This window comes from Alexandromys fortis, unplaced genomic scaffold (assembly GCF_014885135.2).
Source record: "Alexandromys fortis isolate MF-2015 unplaced genomic scaffold, M_Fortis_MF-2015_v1.1 scaffold_96, whole genome shotgun sequence".
Lineage (NCBI taxonomy): Eukaryota > Metazoa > Chordata > Mammalia > Rodentia > Cricetidae > Alexandromys > Alexandromys fortis.
In genome coordinates, this window is record NW_026068053.1 from 5222037 (window position 1) to 5242390 (window position 20354).

Consider the following 20354-nt stretch of genomic DNA (forward strand, 5'->3'; position numbering starts at 1 on the left):
TACACTTTATAACACACTGTGTCTTGTTTAGAGGCCTTTTATGCCTTAATCTGTCTTATTGTGCACCTGAAACCCTTTTCTGACAAGAAGCATTTTAAAATTGTAAGCAGTGTGGCTGTGGTAAACCCTGGAGGCTGACTCCACCTCTCCTGGTCTTTCAATATGGTGAGGTACGTTTACTGCCAGTTCTGGTACTGCTAGGGTGGGAGCTGTGCTAACCACCTCACCTCTGGGAAGTACTGTGCAGCACTGCCCGCGTGAGGATGTGAAGCACCAGGTGTGCTCTTAGCTACTTTCCTCATAACCAGGAGTGGGCAAACAAGCACCTGGACCTGAAGTGTGTGGCTTAACCCCAAATGTATGGGTGCCATTTTGTAAGCAGAGACTGTTCTTTCATTTCCTTGCTTCCCAGACCTGAATAATCACACAGAAACTGTATTAATTACAACACTGTTTGGCCTATTAGCTCAGGCTTCTTAGTAACTAAATCTTACATCTTAAATTAACCCATTTATATTATTATGTGTATTGCCCCAAGGCTGTGGCTTACCGGGTAAGGTTCTGTTCTGGCTTCTTTCTCCTTCAGCAGCTACATGGTGTCTCCTTGACTCCACCTACTCTCTTTCTATATCTCTGTTCTGATTTCCTGCTTGGCTTTACTCTGCTAAGCCATTGGCCGAAACACTTTATTCACTATCCAATAAAAGCAATACATTTACAGAAGGCTATCCCACATCATTCTGGTACCTAGGAGGTGAAATGGGAGAATCACTTGAGACTGGGCAATGAAATGAGATCTCATCTCAAAATAAACAGAGTCCCACTCCTTCCAAGTCTTAGCTCAACCCAAAGAAATTTATGTCCATGCTTGGCCCCTGGTGCAGTGTGGCAAAGGGTGCTTTTCAGTGTGAGCAGCGTTCATCTTGGCGTCCTGCCAGCAGAGAGTGAACTCAGAAGTGAATTCTCTGTTGGCATATTACAGTGTCTCTGACTTCTGACTTGGGTAAAACACTGCTGATCATGTGGTGTGCAGCCCATAAAGATAAGCAGCCACAGGGTCACATTTGCTCAGATAATGTCTACCTAAAAATAGATAATGGTGAAGAACCTGGAGCAGAGCATGTACACACAAGGTCTTTTGCTTTCCTAGACAAAGAACACATGAAGGGCTGGCAAGATAGCTCAGTGCACAGAAGCATTTGCCAGGCAAGCCCGGCAATTTGAACGTAAAATAAGTGGAGGGAGAGAAGTGGCTCCACGAAGGCATCCTGAAGTCCACATGTGCCCCCACATTGAAACAGACACAGAAACAGGAAAATGGTTTATGAAGGAAATTCAACCATTCCAGAAGTGTAAAGATAATTAGATTCACAAATAAATCTATCCCCAAAAATAGATTTAGGGAATAGAACAATAACCCCAAGTCACAGCAACACAGAGGTCTTAAAGAATATACAAAAATTCAGTGCCTGGGGCTGAGCATAGTGGTGCATGCCTTTTAGCACATGGGAAGTAGAAGAAGGTGGATGTCTGAGTTTGAGGCCAGCATGGTCTACAGAGTGAGTTTCAAGTCAGCCAGGGCTCCACAGTGAGATGCCTATAAAAAGTAAAGTGCAGTTAAAGTGTCTGCTTAGCAACACTACTATATATAACACCTTGTGATATATTCGAATTTGTAGAGAATTTGAACTTTGGATCCACAAAAAAACTTCTTACTTTCGAGTGTTTAAATAAATTTATATTAATTTTTACACAGAGACTGACCATGACAATAGATTATCTACCCACAAACTACATGTGGTGATTTGAATAAGAATGGCCCCTAAATGCTCACGTTTGAATGTTTAGTCATCAGGGTGTAATACTACTTGAGAAGGATTAGTTGGTGTGGCTTTGCTGGCGGAAGTGTATCACTGAGAGTGGGCTTTCATGTTCTCAAAACCCTAAGCTATGCCCAGTGGCTTTCTCTTTTCCTGCTGAGTAGATTCTGATGTAGACCTTTCAGCTACTTCTCTATCACATCAACCAACATGCAGCCATGCTCCCCACCATGACAATGGCCTAAACTTTTGAAACTGCAAGCAAGTCCCAATTAAATGTTTTCCTTTAAAAGAGTTGCCGTAATCAGAGTGTCTCTTCATAGCAACATACTACTAAGATACAAAACAAACCAATTCATTTGGAAAGAATTCTGTGTTGTTCTGTCAAAATATATTGCAGCTCTCATACAGCAGTTGTTGAAGAGCATATTTTAATTTTCTTTTAACGACAAGGTCTTGCTGTGCAGCCCAGGCTGGCTTTGAACTCATGAGATTGTAAGTACGCATGTCCACTCTTGATTCTTCCATATACTCATTAGTAGTTATAAATTTTTATCCGAAAAGATGTGTTTATTTTAATAAATTTATTCTTTTAACCAATTTAGACATTGTCTCCTACGCAGAAGGCCCCCAAAATAAAGAATACACAAGATAGCCAAAAGTAGATTATAGCAATTTACTTCACATAAGAACAGTATTTATCTCAGTCCTAGGATTTTCATCAAATATCAACAAAAAAAAATCTGTACAGAAAACCTAAAGGCAATCATATAGTATAGCATGTAAAATGTGCAAATATTCTTTAAAATGCAATTACTGTGTAGCACTTGCAAGGTAGAACTGCATAGCAATTCTAGATAACCTAGTAATTGTTTGCATGTAGTCAATGCAAATGTCCAAGGCACAACTCAGAGTTGGTACACAAGTGTGTGACACATACACTCAGATCATTTATTTGAAGACATTAAAATAACATGATGCTATGTTTAATGAGACATCAGTTTATCGCTAAAGTTTCATGAAATACCACACTGATAATGTTTGTGTAGCTAGGACAAACTGCTCCCTGAACTTAAAAGTAAAAGACAAGATTCTCGCTTTCCTATATTAAAAAATTACATATATATATGTACACACACACACACACGTTATACACAGGAATTATCCTGAAGTCCAAAGGGAAGCCAGTTTCTTATTATTAAAGGTTCCCATTACAATATTTCATAACAATTCCAAAAAAAAGTATACTTCTTTGCCACCTCTTTTGGTCAATCTTAGCTACAAAAAGACACTGAAATAGACAACTTTCTGCTCCAAGGTGAAGGTGATGACTAGCTTAGAAAGTCTCTGAGTGCACAGTGAAAGGTGTCATGTAGAGAGAAAAGCCTGTGGCCTGGAGAGGAATCACTTTATCTACACAGGAAGACTCAACCCATTACAAGGTCAACAGGAGCACTGGCTGTGCCACAAACCCCCAAATACATCACAGTGCTCTGTGCTTTACCGCCCATCCCTGAGAGAAAAGATTCTACCGTTTTTAATTTTTAATAAAGCAGTAACTTTACATTGATAAGAATGCTTAAAGATTTTTTCCAAGATAATTATCATTAGCATTAGCCCTATTTCAATTTCCTTAAGGAAAAAAAGGAAGAAACGAAGGAAGGAAGGAAAGACGCTGCTCTTTGAAAGAGCGCTCTTAGAAACCCTAAATGCAGCCCTCAAGCCAAGTTCGAGGCTCTCCTCACTGTTCAGGTCTATGCTGTTTTTCATACCATTGCCGAGTCGCTTCCTTACAACTTTTGTTAGCTGGAGAATTTAACAGGTAGTGTAGGAAAAAGTACAACACAAGCCTAAAGAAACACTGAAGGGAGACGTATGTTTTCCTGTGTGAAAGTTTACTGGAAATATTCTGAATGTCATCCAAGAAAGGCAAAATACCTAGAAAAGAGGAAGTGTAGAGTAAACATGTTGTTGCTGCCTTGCACTAGCCTTCCTGACCGAAATCCTCTGTAAACTTTTTTAATTTCAACAAGTCATGCTCATTGACGGTAGGTTTAGTGCTGGACAGAGACCGCAGCATGTCCCACTGTTAAGAGAAAAGGAGAGCATTAATAATGGACTGTGTTGTTAGTGTTAATTACTAATTTACAGTTGAATAGGAAAGTCTGCAGCATCAAATTCCTAAGAACAAACAAATCCCTTCCTTACTCTTCCTGACGCTCATTACCTACTGCAAGCACAGTCCTAGCAGCCTGGGACCAACACCTTCACAGCCCAGCTATGACCTCAGTCCTTCAACAAGAGGTTTTTCCCATCAAGTGCAACTCAGAAGGAAAATGGTAATTGTAAAAAAATTTAATAATTTATTATGATCTCTGTGGAAATTTGCAACTGAAGCAGCACATATGAAAGTCTATTAGCTTTTCAATAACAGAAAATCCTCTACATTATTTTAATCCTTCCAATGAAAACTGAAATCTGCATTTGTAGTAACATCACTATATTCCATTTGAATTGTACTTACTTAACCATACTCCTTTTTACTATAAAGACACATTTATGTATTATGTAAATCACTTGGTTTTACTTATATGAAGCAATGCTTTAGAGTAATGAGATTTTTTTAAGTTAAAACTAATAGTGAAACTGAAAATATGCTAATATCAGAAAGTCATTAAAATAAATAGTTCCTGTAAAATTGTACGACAAATGAAATAAGGACACAGTTATTGTGAATTCTTCAAAGCAGGACATAACACAAAAACTTAAAAAATAATCTAATGTATCAAGGACTGCAACAAAAGAGATTTTTGAATAATCAGATGAGCAGCAATGAGACACAGGCACACACATACACCTACACCTGGTGTCTGTCTAGGGAGCCATGCAGAGCTTCCTCTCTAGATGCTCCTGGGAAACCTACCACCAACACTCTGAACTGGCAGCTTAAGCACAAGTTTAAAACTGAGTGTTCATCAGCAACCAAACAGACTTTTCCAGTGCCCCAGTAATCTAAAGATATATCTTAAAAAAGAAATTTGGTGAGTTACTTTTATTCCTACACTATACATAAAACCAAAAATCTATTAAAAGTCTTGTATAGTATTTGAGGAAAAAGTTCAATGATTTCTGCAGAAAAATTTAAGGGCTGCATTATTTAAACTGTCTATGCAGCCTTAAGAAGTAAAGAAAAAAACAATACTATTTATGAATAGTATCATACAAGAGTTGATATTTTTGGGTATTTTTAAACATGTAAGATTCAGGGGCAAAACTCAAATTTTATTTAAGTTCTAATAGTATTTTACTCAATATATATGAGAATTTTGTGGATGACTTACAACTCAGATAATTTTGCTTTCAATAGTCTTTTCAATTAACACAAGTCTCACAACTTTATTACTTTTACATCTAAGCACAATTAATAATTCCTCAAGTATTACATACATGAACCTGATAAAAATCTCTAGCTGGTGTTACAGAAATAAACTATTCTTTGACAAATTAGTGTATAAAGATTTAAAATGTCCTACCATGGAAACAACTGGCTCTAAGAGTTTATCTCCAGGAACGTCCATCCATGTCATCTCCACAGCCCCGGGGTCTCCTGGAGAGCAGGGGGTCAGCAGGTCATTTACAATGCAGTTAGGGTCAGCTCTTGAGGGTCCACGAACCTGTAATCACAGTAACTTGAATTTATCTGAATAAATGAAATAAGAATTAAGAGTTTGGTCATTATCAGAAAAGCTAAACATACATTAATTTTTATGTTGTATTAAAATGTTTTCTCCAGGCAGGGCGGTGGTGGCGCACGCCTTTAATCCCAGCACTTGGGAGGCAGAGGCAGGCGGATCTCTGTGAGTTCGAGACCAGCCTGGTCTACAAGTGCTAGTTCCAGGACAGGCTCCAAAACCACAGAGAAACCCTGTCTCAAAAACAAAACAAAACAAAAAAAAAAAAGTTTTCTCCAGGAAAAATAGACTATATAAGGTAAAGATGTTATCATTAAGTTGATTTAAAATTTTTTAGATTTTGATTGACTTACAATTTTTCTTGATGCATTTCTATAGCTTGATATTTTATACAGTAATTTATGCAATTATTGGGGTTAAAAAGAAGTTCTGAAAGAGAAGCGGTTCCTTTTGGCTACCCTTTCTTCTTTTCATCTAATGCTTATTATATAGCAGTCACCTTACAGATCAAAACAAACATGTTACAAAATTTCCCTAAACTGTTCTTTTCCATGGCTGAAAACCTTGTGACATTTTGCAGGACTATTTATTTGTTGAGGAGGTGTGTCACTGGGGGTGGGCTTTGAGATTTCAAAAGCACATGACAAACCCAGTTTGTCTCTCCCTGCTTACAATTTGCAGCTAAAATGTTAAGCTCTCAGCTGCTGCCCCAGCACCATGTGGCCTGCCTGCTGCCATGCTCCCTGCCATGATGGTCATGGACTCACCCTCTAAAACTGTGAGCAAGCCCTCTGTTAAATAAATGCTTTCTGCTATAAACTGCTTTGGTCTTGACATGGTGTCTGTTCACAGCAATACAAAGTAAGACATCATGTAAGAGCTACACTGGGTAGTTTTTTTTTTGTTTTGTTTTGTTTTTTTTGTCAACTTGACCCAAGGTAGAATCATTTGGGAAGAATTGAGAAAAAACTTTTATCAGACAGGCTTATAGGAAGTCTATCAATCATTTTCTTGATTAATGATTTGTGTGGGAGAAACTAGTGGATTGTATCACCTCTGGGCAGGTGGTCCTGGTATATGTAAGAAAGGAGTGCCAGGAAGCAACACTCTTACATGACCTCTGTATCACTCCTCTCTTCAGGTTCCTACTCTGACTTCTCACCAAGGACTACACTCAGAACTATAAGGAATACACCCTTCCCAACCTCAGACTGCTTTTAGTTACAGTTTATCACATCAACAGAAAGTCAACTATGACAAAAATAAAGTGCTTAATAATATCTATGTCATCTCATGAAACAACACAGTTAAAACAAGGTTTTAGCAATTTCTAGAAAAAGTACCCTTGCAGCAAAGTTACATACAAATATTCAGATGGCAAAACATTTGTATCGAATTTATTTCATGATGATTATTAACTTTATATCAGGATTGGTGTAGGTGTAAAGTACATTTTTTCAGCTTGCTGTGAACACACTCACACGTAGTTTATTTGTATTTATGCCTATCTTTCCTTCCCAGCTGCATGAGATCAGGAGTTTTTGTTTGTTTTTATCTGTTTACAATCTGGTATGGTGCATATATACCAGATTCTCCTCCAGATTGCTCTGGCTACCACAAAAGCAGATTCTAAACCATCTGAAAGACCTAGAAATGCCTCAAATCGCTCTATACAAAAACACAGTACTTTAGGACCATGAATAATATTCACTAGAGAAATCCACCCCCCCTGGTCTTTTGAAACAGGGTTTCTGTGTGTAGCCCTGATTGTCCTGGAACTTACTTTGTAGACCAGGCTGGCCTTGCATCTCTGTCTGCCTCCCAAGTGCTGGGATTAAAGGTGTATACGCTGCCACACCGAGCAAGGAATTATTTTCAATGCATCAGAAATATATGTATTACATAAACCTACTTATTACATTATCATACAACACTGAAGCCATTCCAAATCCTTTGGGAGCTTTACTTTCAAAGCACATGACAGGGTAGACTGAAGTCGCTCACCTTTTTGAAGTGAGTAGCTGACTGAACTTTTCTAACAGGCTGCATAAGAGCATCCCGAACAATGATACTTATATCTGCTCCTGAATAGCCATCCGTCTTCCTCCCAAGTTCTTGGAAGTCTGCTTCTGTGAGGCTGTTCTGAGTGCTGCCCAAGTGCAATTTAAACATGGCTGCACGGGCATGTGCTTCAGGCAAAGGAATATAAATACGTTTCTCAAATCTTAAAAGAAATTATACAAGTGACATTAAATATATATGCTTAATTTCAATGTAAAACTTGCATATTTAGAAAAACCACAGGCATTTAGTTAGATAGTCTCAATTGTACCGAGTTAGGGTAAACCACACCAGAGTTAAACACCCATAAGCTTTCCAAAATTAATTATTTATTTTTACATACCAGCCAGTTTCTCCTCTCTCTTCACTGTCCCATCACCTCCCCCCACCTCCCTTGTACCTTCCCATCCATTCCTCCTTTGTCTCCATCCAGAAGGAGTAAGGCCTCCCATGGGAGTCCACAATGCCTGGCAGATCAAGTTGAGGCAGGACCAAGTTCCTCTCCTTTGTATCAAGGCTGGCCAAGGCATACCACTACAGGGAATAGGTTCCAAAGAGCCAGCTCATGTGTCAGGGACAGGTCCTGGTCCCACTGCGGGGGCCCCACAAAAGACCAACCTACAGAACTGTCACTCAGATGCAGAGGGCCTAGGTTAGTCCAGAGTCTGTGAGCTCCCACAAGCTCAGGTCAGCTGTCTCTGTGGTGGGTTTCCCCATCACGATTTTGATCTCTCTTTGCTCATATAATCCCTCCTCCTACTCTTCAACTGGACTCCAAGAGCTTGGCCTAGTGCTTGGATGAAATACCCATGTATTTAAGTGCAAGTACATATATACACATATGTATATACATGTCAGGGGAGACTAAGATATACCAAAAACTAAAATTAGAAGCAAAATAATCAGGAAACAAGTTTTGACTGGTTTAATCTCTCACACGCAACTTTTGGATCATTTCTGGCTGAGTTTGCACCTGGGATTTATGGCATAAAGGCAGATCTGTACTCTGAACTTGTGATGAACAGACTAATCATTCATAGTATAAAATAAGGATTACCATAATGTTTGCATATGGAATTTATGGCATAAAGGCAGGTCTTACAGATCTGTACTCTGAACTTGTGATGAAGAGCGATGATTCATAATATAAAACAAGGATTACCATAATTCTCTAAGTTCAAAATAGCAAAACTACTTAATAATCTTAAGGCTAAACATCACATTACATAAATGCAATTACATAAACATTACACAAAATGTTCTTTTCACTATGAGTTCATTCTGAATAATCCTGTACTATATATTATTAAGTAGTTTGTCAATAATTTTACTTGTTGTGGTGGCTTGAAAGAATATGGTCCCCAAAGGGAGTGGCATTATTAGGTATGGCCTCGTTGGAGAAAGTGTGTCACTGTGGAGGCAGGCTTTGAAGTTTCACATATGCTCAAGATACTGCCCAGTGTCAAAGACCACACTTCATGTGGCCTACAAGATGTAGGACTCTCAGCTATTTCTCTAGCACCACGTCTGTCCGCATACTGCCATGTCCCTCCATGATAACAATGGACTGAACCTCTGAACTGTAAGTGAGCTCTCTCAATAAATATTTCCCTTAAAGAGTTGCTGTATGGCATAAGAACAGACAGTAGGACCAGTGGAACCAAACAGAAGACCCGGATATCAATCCAGACATCTTCGAACACCTAATCTTTGATAAAGAAGCAAAAAATCAAATGGAAAAAAGAAAGCATATTTAACAAGTGGTGCTGTCATAACTGGATATCAACATGTAGAAGAATGAAAATAGACACATATCTATCACCATGCACAAAACTCAAGTCCAAATGAATTAAAGACCTCAACATAAAGCCAGCCACACAGAACCTCATTGAAGAGAAAGTGGGAAGTACTCTTGAACACATTGGCACAGGGAACGACTTCCTAAATATAATCCCAGCAGCACAGACACTGAGAGAAACAATAAATGGGACCTCCTGAAACTGAAAAGCTTCTGTAAAGCAAAGGACACGGTCAACAAGTCAAAAAGACAGCCTACAGAATGGGAAAAGATCTTCACTAACAGAATGGGAAAAGATCTTCACTAACCCCACATCAGACAGAGGTCTGGTCTCCAAAATTTACAAAGAACTCAAGAAATTGGACACCAAAAGATCACATAATCCAATAAAAAAAATGGAGTACAGACCTAATCAGAGAACTCTCAACAGAGGAATCTAAAATGGCTGAAAGACACTTAAGCAAATGTCCAAATCCTTAGTCATCAGAGAAATGCAAATCAAAAAAAATCTGAGATTCCACCTGTAAGAATGGCCAAGATCAAAAACACTGATTGACAACTCATGCTGGAGAGGTTGTGGGGAAAAGGGAACACTTCTGCATTGCTGGTGAAAATGTAAGCTGGTACAACCCCTTTGGATGTCAGTGTGGCGATTTCTCAGAAAATTAGGAAACAACCTTCCTCAAGACCCAGTAATACCACTTTTGGGTATATATCCAAAGGATGCTCAATCATGCCACAAGGACATATGCTCAACTATGTTCACAGCAGCATTGTTTGTCATAGCCAGAACCTGGAAACAACATAAATGCCCCTCAACCAAAAAATGGACAAGGAAAATGTGGTACACTTACACAATGGAGTACTACAGAAAAAAAAAAATAACAACACCTTGAATTTTGCAGGAAAATGGATGGAGCTAGAAAACATAATTTTGAGTGAGGTAACCCAGACACAAAAAGACAATTATTACATGTACTCATTCATAAGTGGTTTTTAAACATAAAGCAAAGAAAGCCAGCCTACAAACCACAATCCCAGAGAACTTAAGACAACAATGCGGACACTAAGAGAGACTTACATAGATCTAATCTACGTGGGAAGTAGAAAAAGACAAAATCTCCTGAATAAATTGGGAGCATGGGGACCTTTAGGGAGGATTGAAGGGGAGGGGAGAGGCAGGGAGGGGAGCAGAGAAAAATGTAGAGCTCAATAAATATCAATAAAAATGTATAAAATAAAAATAAATAGTTGCTGTAGTTATGATGTCTCTTCACAGCAACAAAAAGTCTAACAAACTTGTCTTCATAAAATTCAGTAATTTGGAAGCAGAGAGGAAGCAAGGAGGGACAATTTTTTGCAGACTCACTGTGGCAATGTTTTAAAAAGTTTCTCTTACCTTGACATAGGCTTGTTTTTGGAATCAGGCCACTTTTTTTTTTTTTCTTTTTTGGTTGTTTTGAGACAGGGTTTCTCTGTGGCTTTGGATCCTGTCCTGGAACTAGCTCTGCAGACCAGGCTGGTCTCGAACTCACAGAGATCCACCTGCCTCTGCCTCCCGAGTGCTGGGATTAAAGACATGCGCCACCACCGCCAAGCGGAATCAGGCCACTTTCTAAACCTGCCTAACACAGGTCCTCTGGTGGTACCAGATGCTAATTTAGTACGCTGTTAAATCAACACATGAAGGTGATACAGTAACACACACGCATGTGCTCTTCTTTTTAATCACCAATTAAAGAATGCTACAGGGAGCTACAGAGCTGTGAAAACTCTACTGTTTCTAGAGCTGGTTTCAATTTCACCTAAAAAAATGACAGAAAATCTTTTGTTGTTTTTAACAGGGTTTATATAGTCTAAACTGGCCTGAAACTTACTACATAGCTGAAGATAACCCTAAGTTCTTATTCTTAGTTCTCCTGCCTTCTTCCAAGTGCTAGGATTGCAGATGCCTGCCACTTCACCCAGTAACAGACAAACCTTGTTTGTTTTCCACTGACCACTGTCTTCCTAGCCAAGCATGGTAGCTCATGCCTGTGAACTTAGCACCTACAAGGCTCAAGTAGGAGGGCTGCTGTGAGTGGAGGCTAGGCCTTATCTACAGAATAATGAGTAACAGTAACAAATCATTTTCCTATGGACACCAATATGGTCCCCAGTGGCAGGCCAGCCCATGGACTTCAACATGGCTTCAGAAGGCAGTACAGACCACAGACATCAACATGGCCTTAGGTGGTAACATGGACCACAGACATCAACATGCTTTCTGATTCCTGCTCCCGCTTACTGTAAAGGGCAAGGGAGCACCTTTTGCAGTGATATCAATGACTGCAGACTCACTGTTAAGGAAATTAGACAGAGAAGGCTTCTATGAAAACCCCCACCCCCAAAAGTAACAGCCTAGACAAGATTCCATAGAAGAGAACTCTTATAAATAGGGATAAGGAGCTGGGTGGTGGTGGCACATACCTTTAATCCCGGCACTTAGGAGGCAGAGGCAGGGGATCTCTGTGAGTTCAAGGTCAGCCTGGTCTACAAAGTGAGTTCCAGGACAGCTAGGACTGTTACTGGAAAAATAAGAAAAGGGATTGTGATTCAGTTTTCTTTAAGGGGCTTGCCAATTAAGAGTTTGACCATGCTCCAGTGACTATATGGACAACAAAAATTAAAATTGGACTTGTTTATTATGGGGGATGGGGTGGGGTCACAAAGGCTGGGAGACAGACCTCTTAAGAACTGGGAAGTGGGCTGGGTAGTGGTGGCGCACGCCTTTATCCCAGCACTCAGGGGGCAGAGCCAGGCAAAAATCTGTGAGTTCGAGGCCAGCCTGGTCTATAAGAGCTAGGTCCAGGACAGGCTCTAAAACTACAGCAAAACCCTGTCTTGAAAAACCAAAAAATAAAAAAAAAAAAAATAAGAACTGGGAAGTGAGTGTGATTGGGGTACATTATGTGGAGTTCTCAAATAATCAATAAAAATACTTTGTTTGGAAAAAGAAAAGGAAATCATTTTGCAGAACTTTATATGAAAAATTTTCACTAAGATACAGAACTATTTTTGTCAATTTTGAAGCATCATTCCTCCAAAATTTAATCAAAACTAAAGTTTAGCATAGACACCAAGCAATGTAATTTCCAAAGCGGAAGACTCCAGTGTATAAAGTGCTTCTTCATTATAGCCAGCAAAAAAATAAGTCAAGGCCATTCCTCATCCCCAACACAAGGGGAGAAAGAGGGCTAGGATTAACTAATAAAAATAATTCAAAAGTAAAATATTTTTTAAAAGTTATTAAAATAAATTCCTATAAAGGAAAATGATATTATCACTTAGTACTACATCGATGGTTAGAAATAAGATCTTTATACTATCATCATACCTCCGCCTAATTGCAGAATCCAGAACCCAGGGTATGTTTGTAGCTCCCAGAACTAAAATGCCATCATTGTCCACACCAACTCCTGCATTAAAATAGGTAACATTTTAAATAATCATTTGATGCTTTCTGTTTTAAAAGTCTCTGGTGTATACTCACTACACATAATACTGCTATATAAGGACATTTTCATAGACATATGGGAGGAATTTGGAGTATACTCTCCCAATGTTCCATCTCTCCCCTTCCCATTAGTTCCCTTTGTTCCCTGAGGCAGTTTCTTCTACTTTCATGGCAAATAGATACATATAAGTTTACATTTCTCATAAAAATCTAGTAACTACATATATGAGAAAATATGATAGTCTTCCTGAGACTTAGTTTGCTTAAGTTATAGCCATTGTTATGTAAATGCATCTAAAAATTCCATTGTGTACAAGCATGCACACAATCAAATGTTTTTAATCTACTTTCCATGACATGTTCCATTAAGAAACCCAGTGCTTTATATAATGTTGAAGTACTTCATCTTTATCTTTACAAATACTACAACTAATCAAGAACCACACCACTCAAGTACCAACCATACTGTCTAAAAAAGCAAATCTCCTAGATTATGGGCAAATACTATTAATATTCTTTTCAAAATATTCTTTCATAAAGCTACTGGTACATGAGTAGAGATATAATCTCTTTACTAATAAAACTGTGAATCCTGCAAGATAATTACAAAAGTGATCCATTCATGCAGGGAGTGGTGGTGCATAGCTTTACTCTCAGTGCTTGGGAGGCAGAGCCAAGCATGGGTATCTATGAGGCTAGTTTGGTCTATGTCAGGAGTTAAAAGGCCAGCCAGGGATACATACTGAGAGCCTGTCTCAAAACAAAAATAAGAAGGGCAATAACAGTATTTTAGAGAAATTCTGCTTAAATTCATTTCTGCTAGTGGTTAAACAGAATCTACCTTAAAAACCAGTAATACTACCTTGCATTTGAACCAGGAATTCGGTCTTAATTCTCCGTGCAGCTTCACTTTCATTTTCACTCCTCGAACCACAAAGAGAATCAATCTCATCGATGAAGATAATGGAAGGCTTATTCTCTCTGGCAAGCTGGAATAAGTTCTTAACCAGTCTAAAAATAAGAGTAAATAAAGCTTGTGGTTTCTAAAGAATACAAAAGGACCACAACAAGGCAATATACCAATATTATAAGAACCACAAAGACTAAAGGCCTAATCACATTGCAGGGGTAAAACACAAATTACAACCAAATACTAGATAATTCACTGAATTATATATACACAGACATATGCACACGTGCATGCACACCCATTTACAAGTACATACATATATATGCTAGCTTTTCTCCTACAAAATAAATTCCCAGCTAGGTACTGAGCTTGACAGAGAAATGGACACCTACATTATACTCCTTCCAAGTATTTAGCAGTGGTATATGGAACCTACTAATGCAGACTGACAGAGTGACTGACACCAGGAACCAAAGTAAAAACTTTCAATGCACCACTTACTTTTCACTTTCCCCTAGCCACTTAGAAACAAGGTCAGAGGAAGATATTGAGAAAAATGTTGAGTTGTTTGCTTCCGTTGCAACAGCTTTGGCTAAATAGGATTTCCCTGTTCCTGGTGGTCCAAATAATAGGATTCCTCTCCACGGTGTCCTCTTTCCTATATGTTGTATTAAAAAAATAACATGAGAATTTCAAGACTATTCATTTCAGTTACTGCAGATATTGTCCACACTGAAGAATATTATAAAAGGTTTTCACTTGAGAGCTATCAGTAAGATTAAGAAGGCAGTTTAAACCTTATATATCAGTATAAGGTATGCCTTGAGTGTATATGACCTGTCTTTTATAAAGACATCAATCAAAACACATTTACAAAAACACTGACCTCCGAATAGGAAGTTCCTTTACTGCCTCACTCATCTGTTCGACCGAAGTATGAAATTCACTATGCATGATACAGACAGAGAAAAGGCTCTCTGCTCCCCGGGCATACAAAGTTCAGTTAAAGGTCCTGTTCAACACTAGACTAATGCAGGAGAATCACAACCACAGAGCAGGGGCAGCTGTAAAGCCTGGCTTCTAAATATCTGTCACCTATGGAGGATGACAATATGCTACACTCAGTCTGGAGGACTTATGAGTTCTAAGAAATTCCTGATTTACCAGAAACATAGGCTACTGTGACAATCAGCAGCTTCAAAAATTGGGCAATGATATAAGAAGGTATCATTGTAGATCCTACTTCTGCTTAAATGAAACAAGAAATAGGGGGATTAATTTACTGTGCCTTAGTTTGGCTAATCAGAAATTACAGTATTGTCTAAAATATAGCGGGCTACATAGAATTATGTAATATGAATTTAAAAAGAATCCACATACAAGCTGCAGATGGGCACCTCCTGTCCGCAGCAGAACCATCCCTGAACGACTGATGCAGAAACTAAACAATACCATCTTGATTATGAAAGGCTTGCCTTTCCCTTCAATTCTGCTTTACAGTTTTAAACGCACACACCTGTAGGGCAGCGGTGCCCTGAGTGGGGCACTTGGTACACAGAACACTGGAAGGATAGGAAATGGTATTAGGTAGTGTATACTTTTTATTTAAGTGATTACCTTTTAAATGTATGTTAAATAGATGCTATTTGTTTTCACTCATGGTAAACAATAAGTAGTTTTAAAAATAATTATAATCAAGTAAAAGCAAATGAGAAAATTTCAAGTTCAAATACAGGCAACATCTCTGTGTATGAACTGTATGTCACACCCAGAGTTCAACCAGATTTCTGAGCCTTCACAGCACTACAATGCTAACTTTTATAGTATCTGTTTTATACCCTTGAAATTGGGCTGTAAGCAATGCCCTGGAATTAAGGAAGTGAGATGCAGCCCACATATTCTTTAATCTATCTCCTTTCTGTGACATCACTGTTTAAACCTGCTCAGTTTGCAGCCAACATCACAATGTGTTTTCTACATAAAGCAGCTTATTTTCAAAGTGAAAAACCTCTGTGTGTTAGATTGTGAGTACAGTCACATCACAGACACAACCATTAGTCACAAAAAGAACAACGTTAAACTGTCCTGCACAGCAAAGATCACTTACGCTGGAACTAGAGCTGCTTGGGCTAGCTCCAGGTGCTATGGTCAGCAAAGCCCTCTTCACAGCGTAAGAAGTGCTCTCTGTTCCTAGCGGATGTGCATCATCCCAGGCAATTAAATAACTTTTAAGTCCTCATTTAAAAAAAAACTAATAGGTGACTACTGTACAAGCTCAGATAAAACTCAGAAGATATATATATTCCCTAGCACTTACTAGCATTTTAAAGCCTACATATTTACTTAATATGGAATCACAGTCTATGTTTTTATAACTTGCTTTCTGATCCTTATAATAGATGTGGACAGCTTTCAGTAAACTATCATGTAGATTTACATTTATTAATATGGCTATATATACTACATTGTATTGTGTTTGTAGTATTCCAATAATATGTCATAAGTCCCACTGACAATCAGATTATTCTGCAATGTATACCTGAAATATAGACACAGAAAGAAACATCTTTGTAAAAATAGTTTACATCTAAATGTCAATTCAAGATAATTCACATACTGGAGACATGAATTCACAATGCTCTACCTTAATCACTAATATGTTTGAAATAAAACTGTTAGAAGCCATTTCACCTGTAAATAGATGAGGAAATTTAATAGGCAGAATCACAGCCTCTTTAAGTGCTTCTTTGGCTCCTTCAAGACCAGCAACATCACTCCATTTTACATTTGGTCGCTCTATAACAATGGCACCTACAAAATAATGGGTCATCTTTAAATTGAGAAAGACTAGTGCAGCAAAGTTAGAAAGCAACATTTAAAAAGTACACTGTCAACTTCAATGTTATCAGTACTATGACTCTCTGAAGTAGTGTCATGAGGAAATTGTTAGAAATCACCAGGAGGCAAGAACTTAGGTAGTTTGCTAGGCAGCTATGGACAGGACTCAATGTCTAAATTTCTGCTCCCTTATTAGTGGAAATGAAAACAGAATTACCTGGGCAAACCACACAGACAGGTTAGCACATGGATCAGGTGACACTGAGTATGAGAGCTGTGTGCTGGCTCTGGACTCATCCAGTGGGACTAGCTTACTATTTCTCTTGTTAACTAACACTCTCCATTAGAATACCAGAGAGAATATGCTTCAGTGATTTTAGCTAAAAATAGAAAGACGGGAGACAAAATAAGAGGAAAGACAGAAGGAATGGAAAGGACAAGCATGCCCTTAAAGACCTGCAATTTCTTGAGATTTGCAAAACAGGCTATCTGGCTTTTAAACAGGACCACTAAGAAAAAAACAATTAACAAAGTTACTTAAGGAGTGCTTTAGTTTCTCAGAGTAGTGCATTAAAAAAACTACAGAAACTGTTCCAGTAAGAGTCCAAGAAAAATATCCTGTAATTATTTGAAGAAACCTCTAGCTATTTTCATGAAAAGCCTTTTCAACTTTCTAGTACACAGGAACTGCTTTACTTTAAATCACGAAACAGTCTAAAAAGATGAGAAGTAGCCACTCTGCTGGGGAATGGCTCAGTCATCCAAGTCCACACCATGTCCCCAGCACTCATGTCTTAACTCCAGTTCTTGGGATGTGGAGTGCAAACACAGGGAGATCCATGGGTTCACTGCCCACCACATGAGCTCCAGGTTTAGTAATAGCTTGTTGCAAAAACTAAGAAAGAATGATCTAGGATGGCGCTTGAGGTCAACCTCTGGCCTATACACACACACACACACACACATACACACACACGAATATACACAGAAAAAGATGGCAGGTAGTTGTTCAAACAGAACAGACACCTTCAAATACATGAATCACTAATCATGAAATACTTTTAAACCCAATTTCTTATTGTTAAAATTACTACCTAAGCATCTAAGCCTATACTTAGTTACTTCCAAAGTACAAAAATCTTTAATTACTAGGCTAAAATTGAATAAAAGTGAATTTTGCTTCATAATAGTTCAGTGTGATACAAGAAAGTCAATGTGCATTATAAAGGTTCCACTAACATCAGTAACATCAAAAAAAATCTATACCACATGAAAGGGCTTCATTCATTAAATGAAGGTAAGTTCTCTTTCTCCATGTATATCATCTGGCTAATGCAAGATTATCATTTAATCTAACACCACGAGAAGCTAGAACAATTCAGTTGCCAAACAAGTGTTGAGAACTGGAGCTAGGATTCCCAGCATCCACGTGCCTGTGTGCCTGAACGTGATTCCTTCATGTGGGGGATAGAGAGGATCTCTGGAACAAGCTGGACAACTAGACTAGCTGAATCAGTGAACTCTGGGTTCAGCTGAGACTCTGCCTCAACACACAAGGCAGAGAATGCTCAAGAACACAACAATCACTGGCTTCTACAAATACACACATACACATACCCTTCCCAACATGCTATGAGTTCTAACACACAGGAACATGCATTTACACACACACACAAACACACACACACACACACACACACACACACACACACACCCTACCCTCCTGCACCAAGCATGCATAATATATCCACTCACATCCCACTTTTTTTTTGTTGACAGGTCTCACTATGTAGATAAGGCTGGCCATGAAACTCACAGAGATCTGTCCGCCTTAGCCTTTCAAGAGCTATAGGATAAAAGGCATGCAATACCATGCTCAGCTTATTTTCACATTTAACTAATATTTTTATTAAAGTTTAAAGGTGACTTTTCAATATTTAGTTGTGAAAGATGAAGTACCAAAACTTAATGGTTCATAAAACTAAAAAGGTGGAGGTGGTGCACGCCTTTAGTCACAGCACTTGGGAAGCAGAGACAGGCAGATCTCTGTGAGTTCGAGGACAGACTGGTCTACAAGAACTGATTTCAGGACAGTCAGGGCTGTTACAGAGAGAAACTCTGTCTCAAAACAAAACAAACAAACAAACACACTAAAAAGGCAAGGTAAGATTACTGAAAAATATAAATTGACTGTACTGCCAAGAATATAAATGCACCATTTTTCTTATTGCACTGTATATTATATTTAAATATTATTTGGGGCTGGTAAGATGGCTCAGCAGATAAAGGCATCCAAGTTTGATTCCCTGAAATGACATGATGGAAGGACAAAACTGATTCCTGAAAGTTATCTCTGCCTTCACACATGTGTTGTGGCGCACAACATGCACACACAAAATAAGTTCAAAAAATTAAAATCAAACGGACATTTAACCTTATAAGTTTCCGAATTAGCTAGCAAAATAACTAACAGAAAATTCAAGCCATAATCCATTTTAATCCTCATAATCATATATTAAATACCAATCTAAAACACAAGTAAAATATTAAAATATTATTTCAGGAATAAAAAATTAAAATAATGACTGTGTGTGTAGACGTGCAGTCACACGTGTGTCTTGTATGGAGGTCAGAGGACAACTTCAAGTTCATTCCTTGTTCATGAGACAGAGCTCAGTGGCTCAGAGCTCACCTGGCATGCTGGGCTGGCAGGCCAGCATACCCGAGCAATCTACCTAGCTTCACCTCCCAGCACTAGGATTGTGGATGTATGCTGCTGCGTCTGGTTTTAGGTTGAGTTCTGGTAGTCGGAACTCAGACTCTCGTGCTTACATGGCAAGCATTTTACTGACTGAGCTATCTTCCCGGTTGTAATAAAAAAAGATACTAATCTATTAGCAACCATTAAATTTAAAAAAAAAATGGACAAAAGCTAGGCATGGTGACACATATCTCTAATCCCAGGACATGGGAGGGAGATGGAGGCAGAAAGATCAGAAATTCCAGGTCATTTTCACTTACAAAAATTTAAGGCTAGTCTGGGCTATGTGAGACAGTCTTTAAAAAAGAAAAAAAAAAAAAAAAAAGACAGATAAAGCCCTCACAGGAAAGGCTAAAGCTCCACTCACTCTATTTCATTCTGAGATTACAAAGGTTTCTACATTGAAATGTTGGTTTTAGGACTTAGAATTGATAGGAATTTACAAACATCTATTAAAAACTCTAATTTTCAAAACCAAATATATGGTGTACCTTTCACTTGGGGTACGGGAATGCGCAGGGCAAACAGACAGCTCCTTGCAAAGTCTACTTAACACAGATCAATGGGCAGACTGGACAGGAGTGTCCTGCCACTTCAGGCAGTGCAGCGCAGCAGGGTAACTCAACCTTCCCTGGCAGCTGCATCAATCTGCTACAAAAGTTCTTGGCATATAAATAAAAGCCAAACCAACCAACAACAAAAATAACGCTATTGTTAGGGGCTGGAGGAATGGCTCAGTGGTTAAGAGTGCACACTGTTCTCCCAAAGAAATCAGGTTTGGATCCCAGAACCCACACCATGCAACTTACAACTATTGGTACTACCAACTCCAGGGAGATGTGACACCCTCTTCTGGCCTTTATGGGCATCCACACACACAGAGAGACACATAGATAAAAATAAAAGAATAAATCTAAAAATGAAAAACCTCTGCTTCTATCATAATTATACAGGTTTATAGTATTTTTTTACATATTC

The 20354-nt window shown here is 38.6% G+C and overlaps 1 protein-coding gene and 1 long non-coding RNA gene across 2 annotated transcripts in view; one reads left to right on the top strand and one right to left on the bottom strand.

Moving 5' to 3' along the window:
- The window catches only part of LOC126487104 (uncharacterized), a 106209-nt gene that overhangs the window by 50947 nt on the left and 34908 nt on the right, over nt 1-20354 (top strand). The window lies entirely within an intron of this gene.
- Nucleotides 2483-20354, bottom strand: part of Vps4b (vacuolar protein sorting 4 homolog B) — a 32699-nt gene continuing 14827 nt past the window's right edge. The window contains exons 5-11 of the mRNA XM_050119756.1: nt 16469-16588; nt 14279-14435; nt 13730-13878; nt 12748-12829; nt 7517-7736; nt 5354-5494; nt 2483-3906 (exon numbers count right to left, since the gene is read on the bottom strand). Of these exons, the coding sequence (XP_049975713.1) occupies nt 3805-3906; nt 5354-5494; nt 7517-7736; nt 12748-12829; nt 13730-13878; nt 14279-14435; nt 16469-16588 (971 nt within the window). The 3' untranslated portion in view covers nt 2483-3804. The remainder of the gene's footprint in view (nt 3907-5353; nt 5495-7516; nt 7737-12747; nt 12830-13729; nt 13879-14278; nt 14436-16468; nt 16589-20354) is intronic.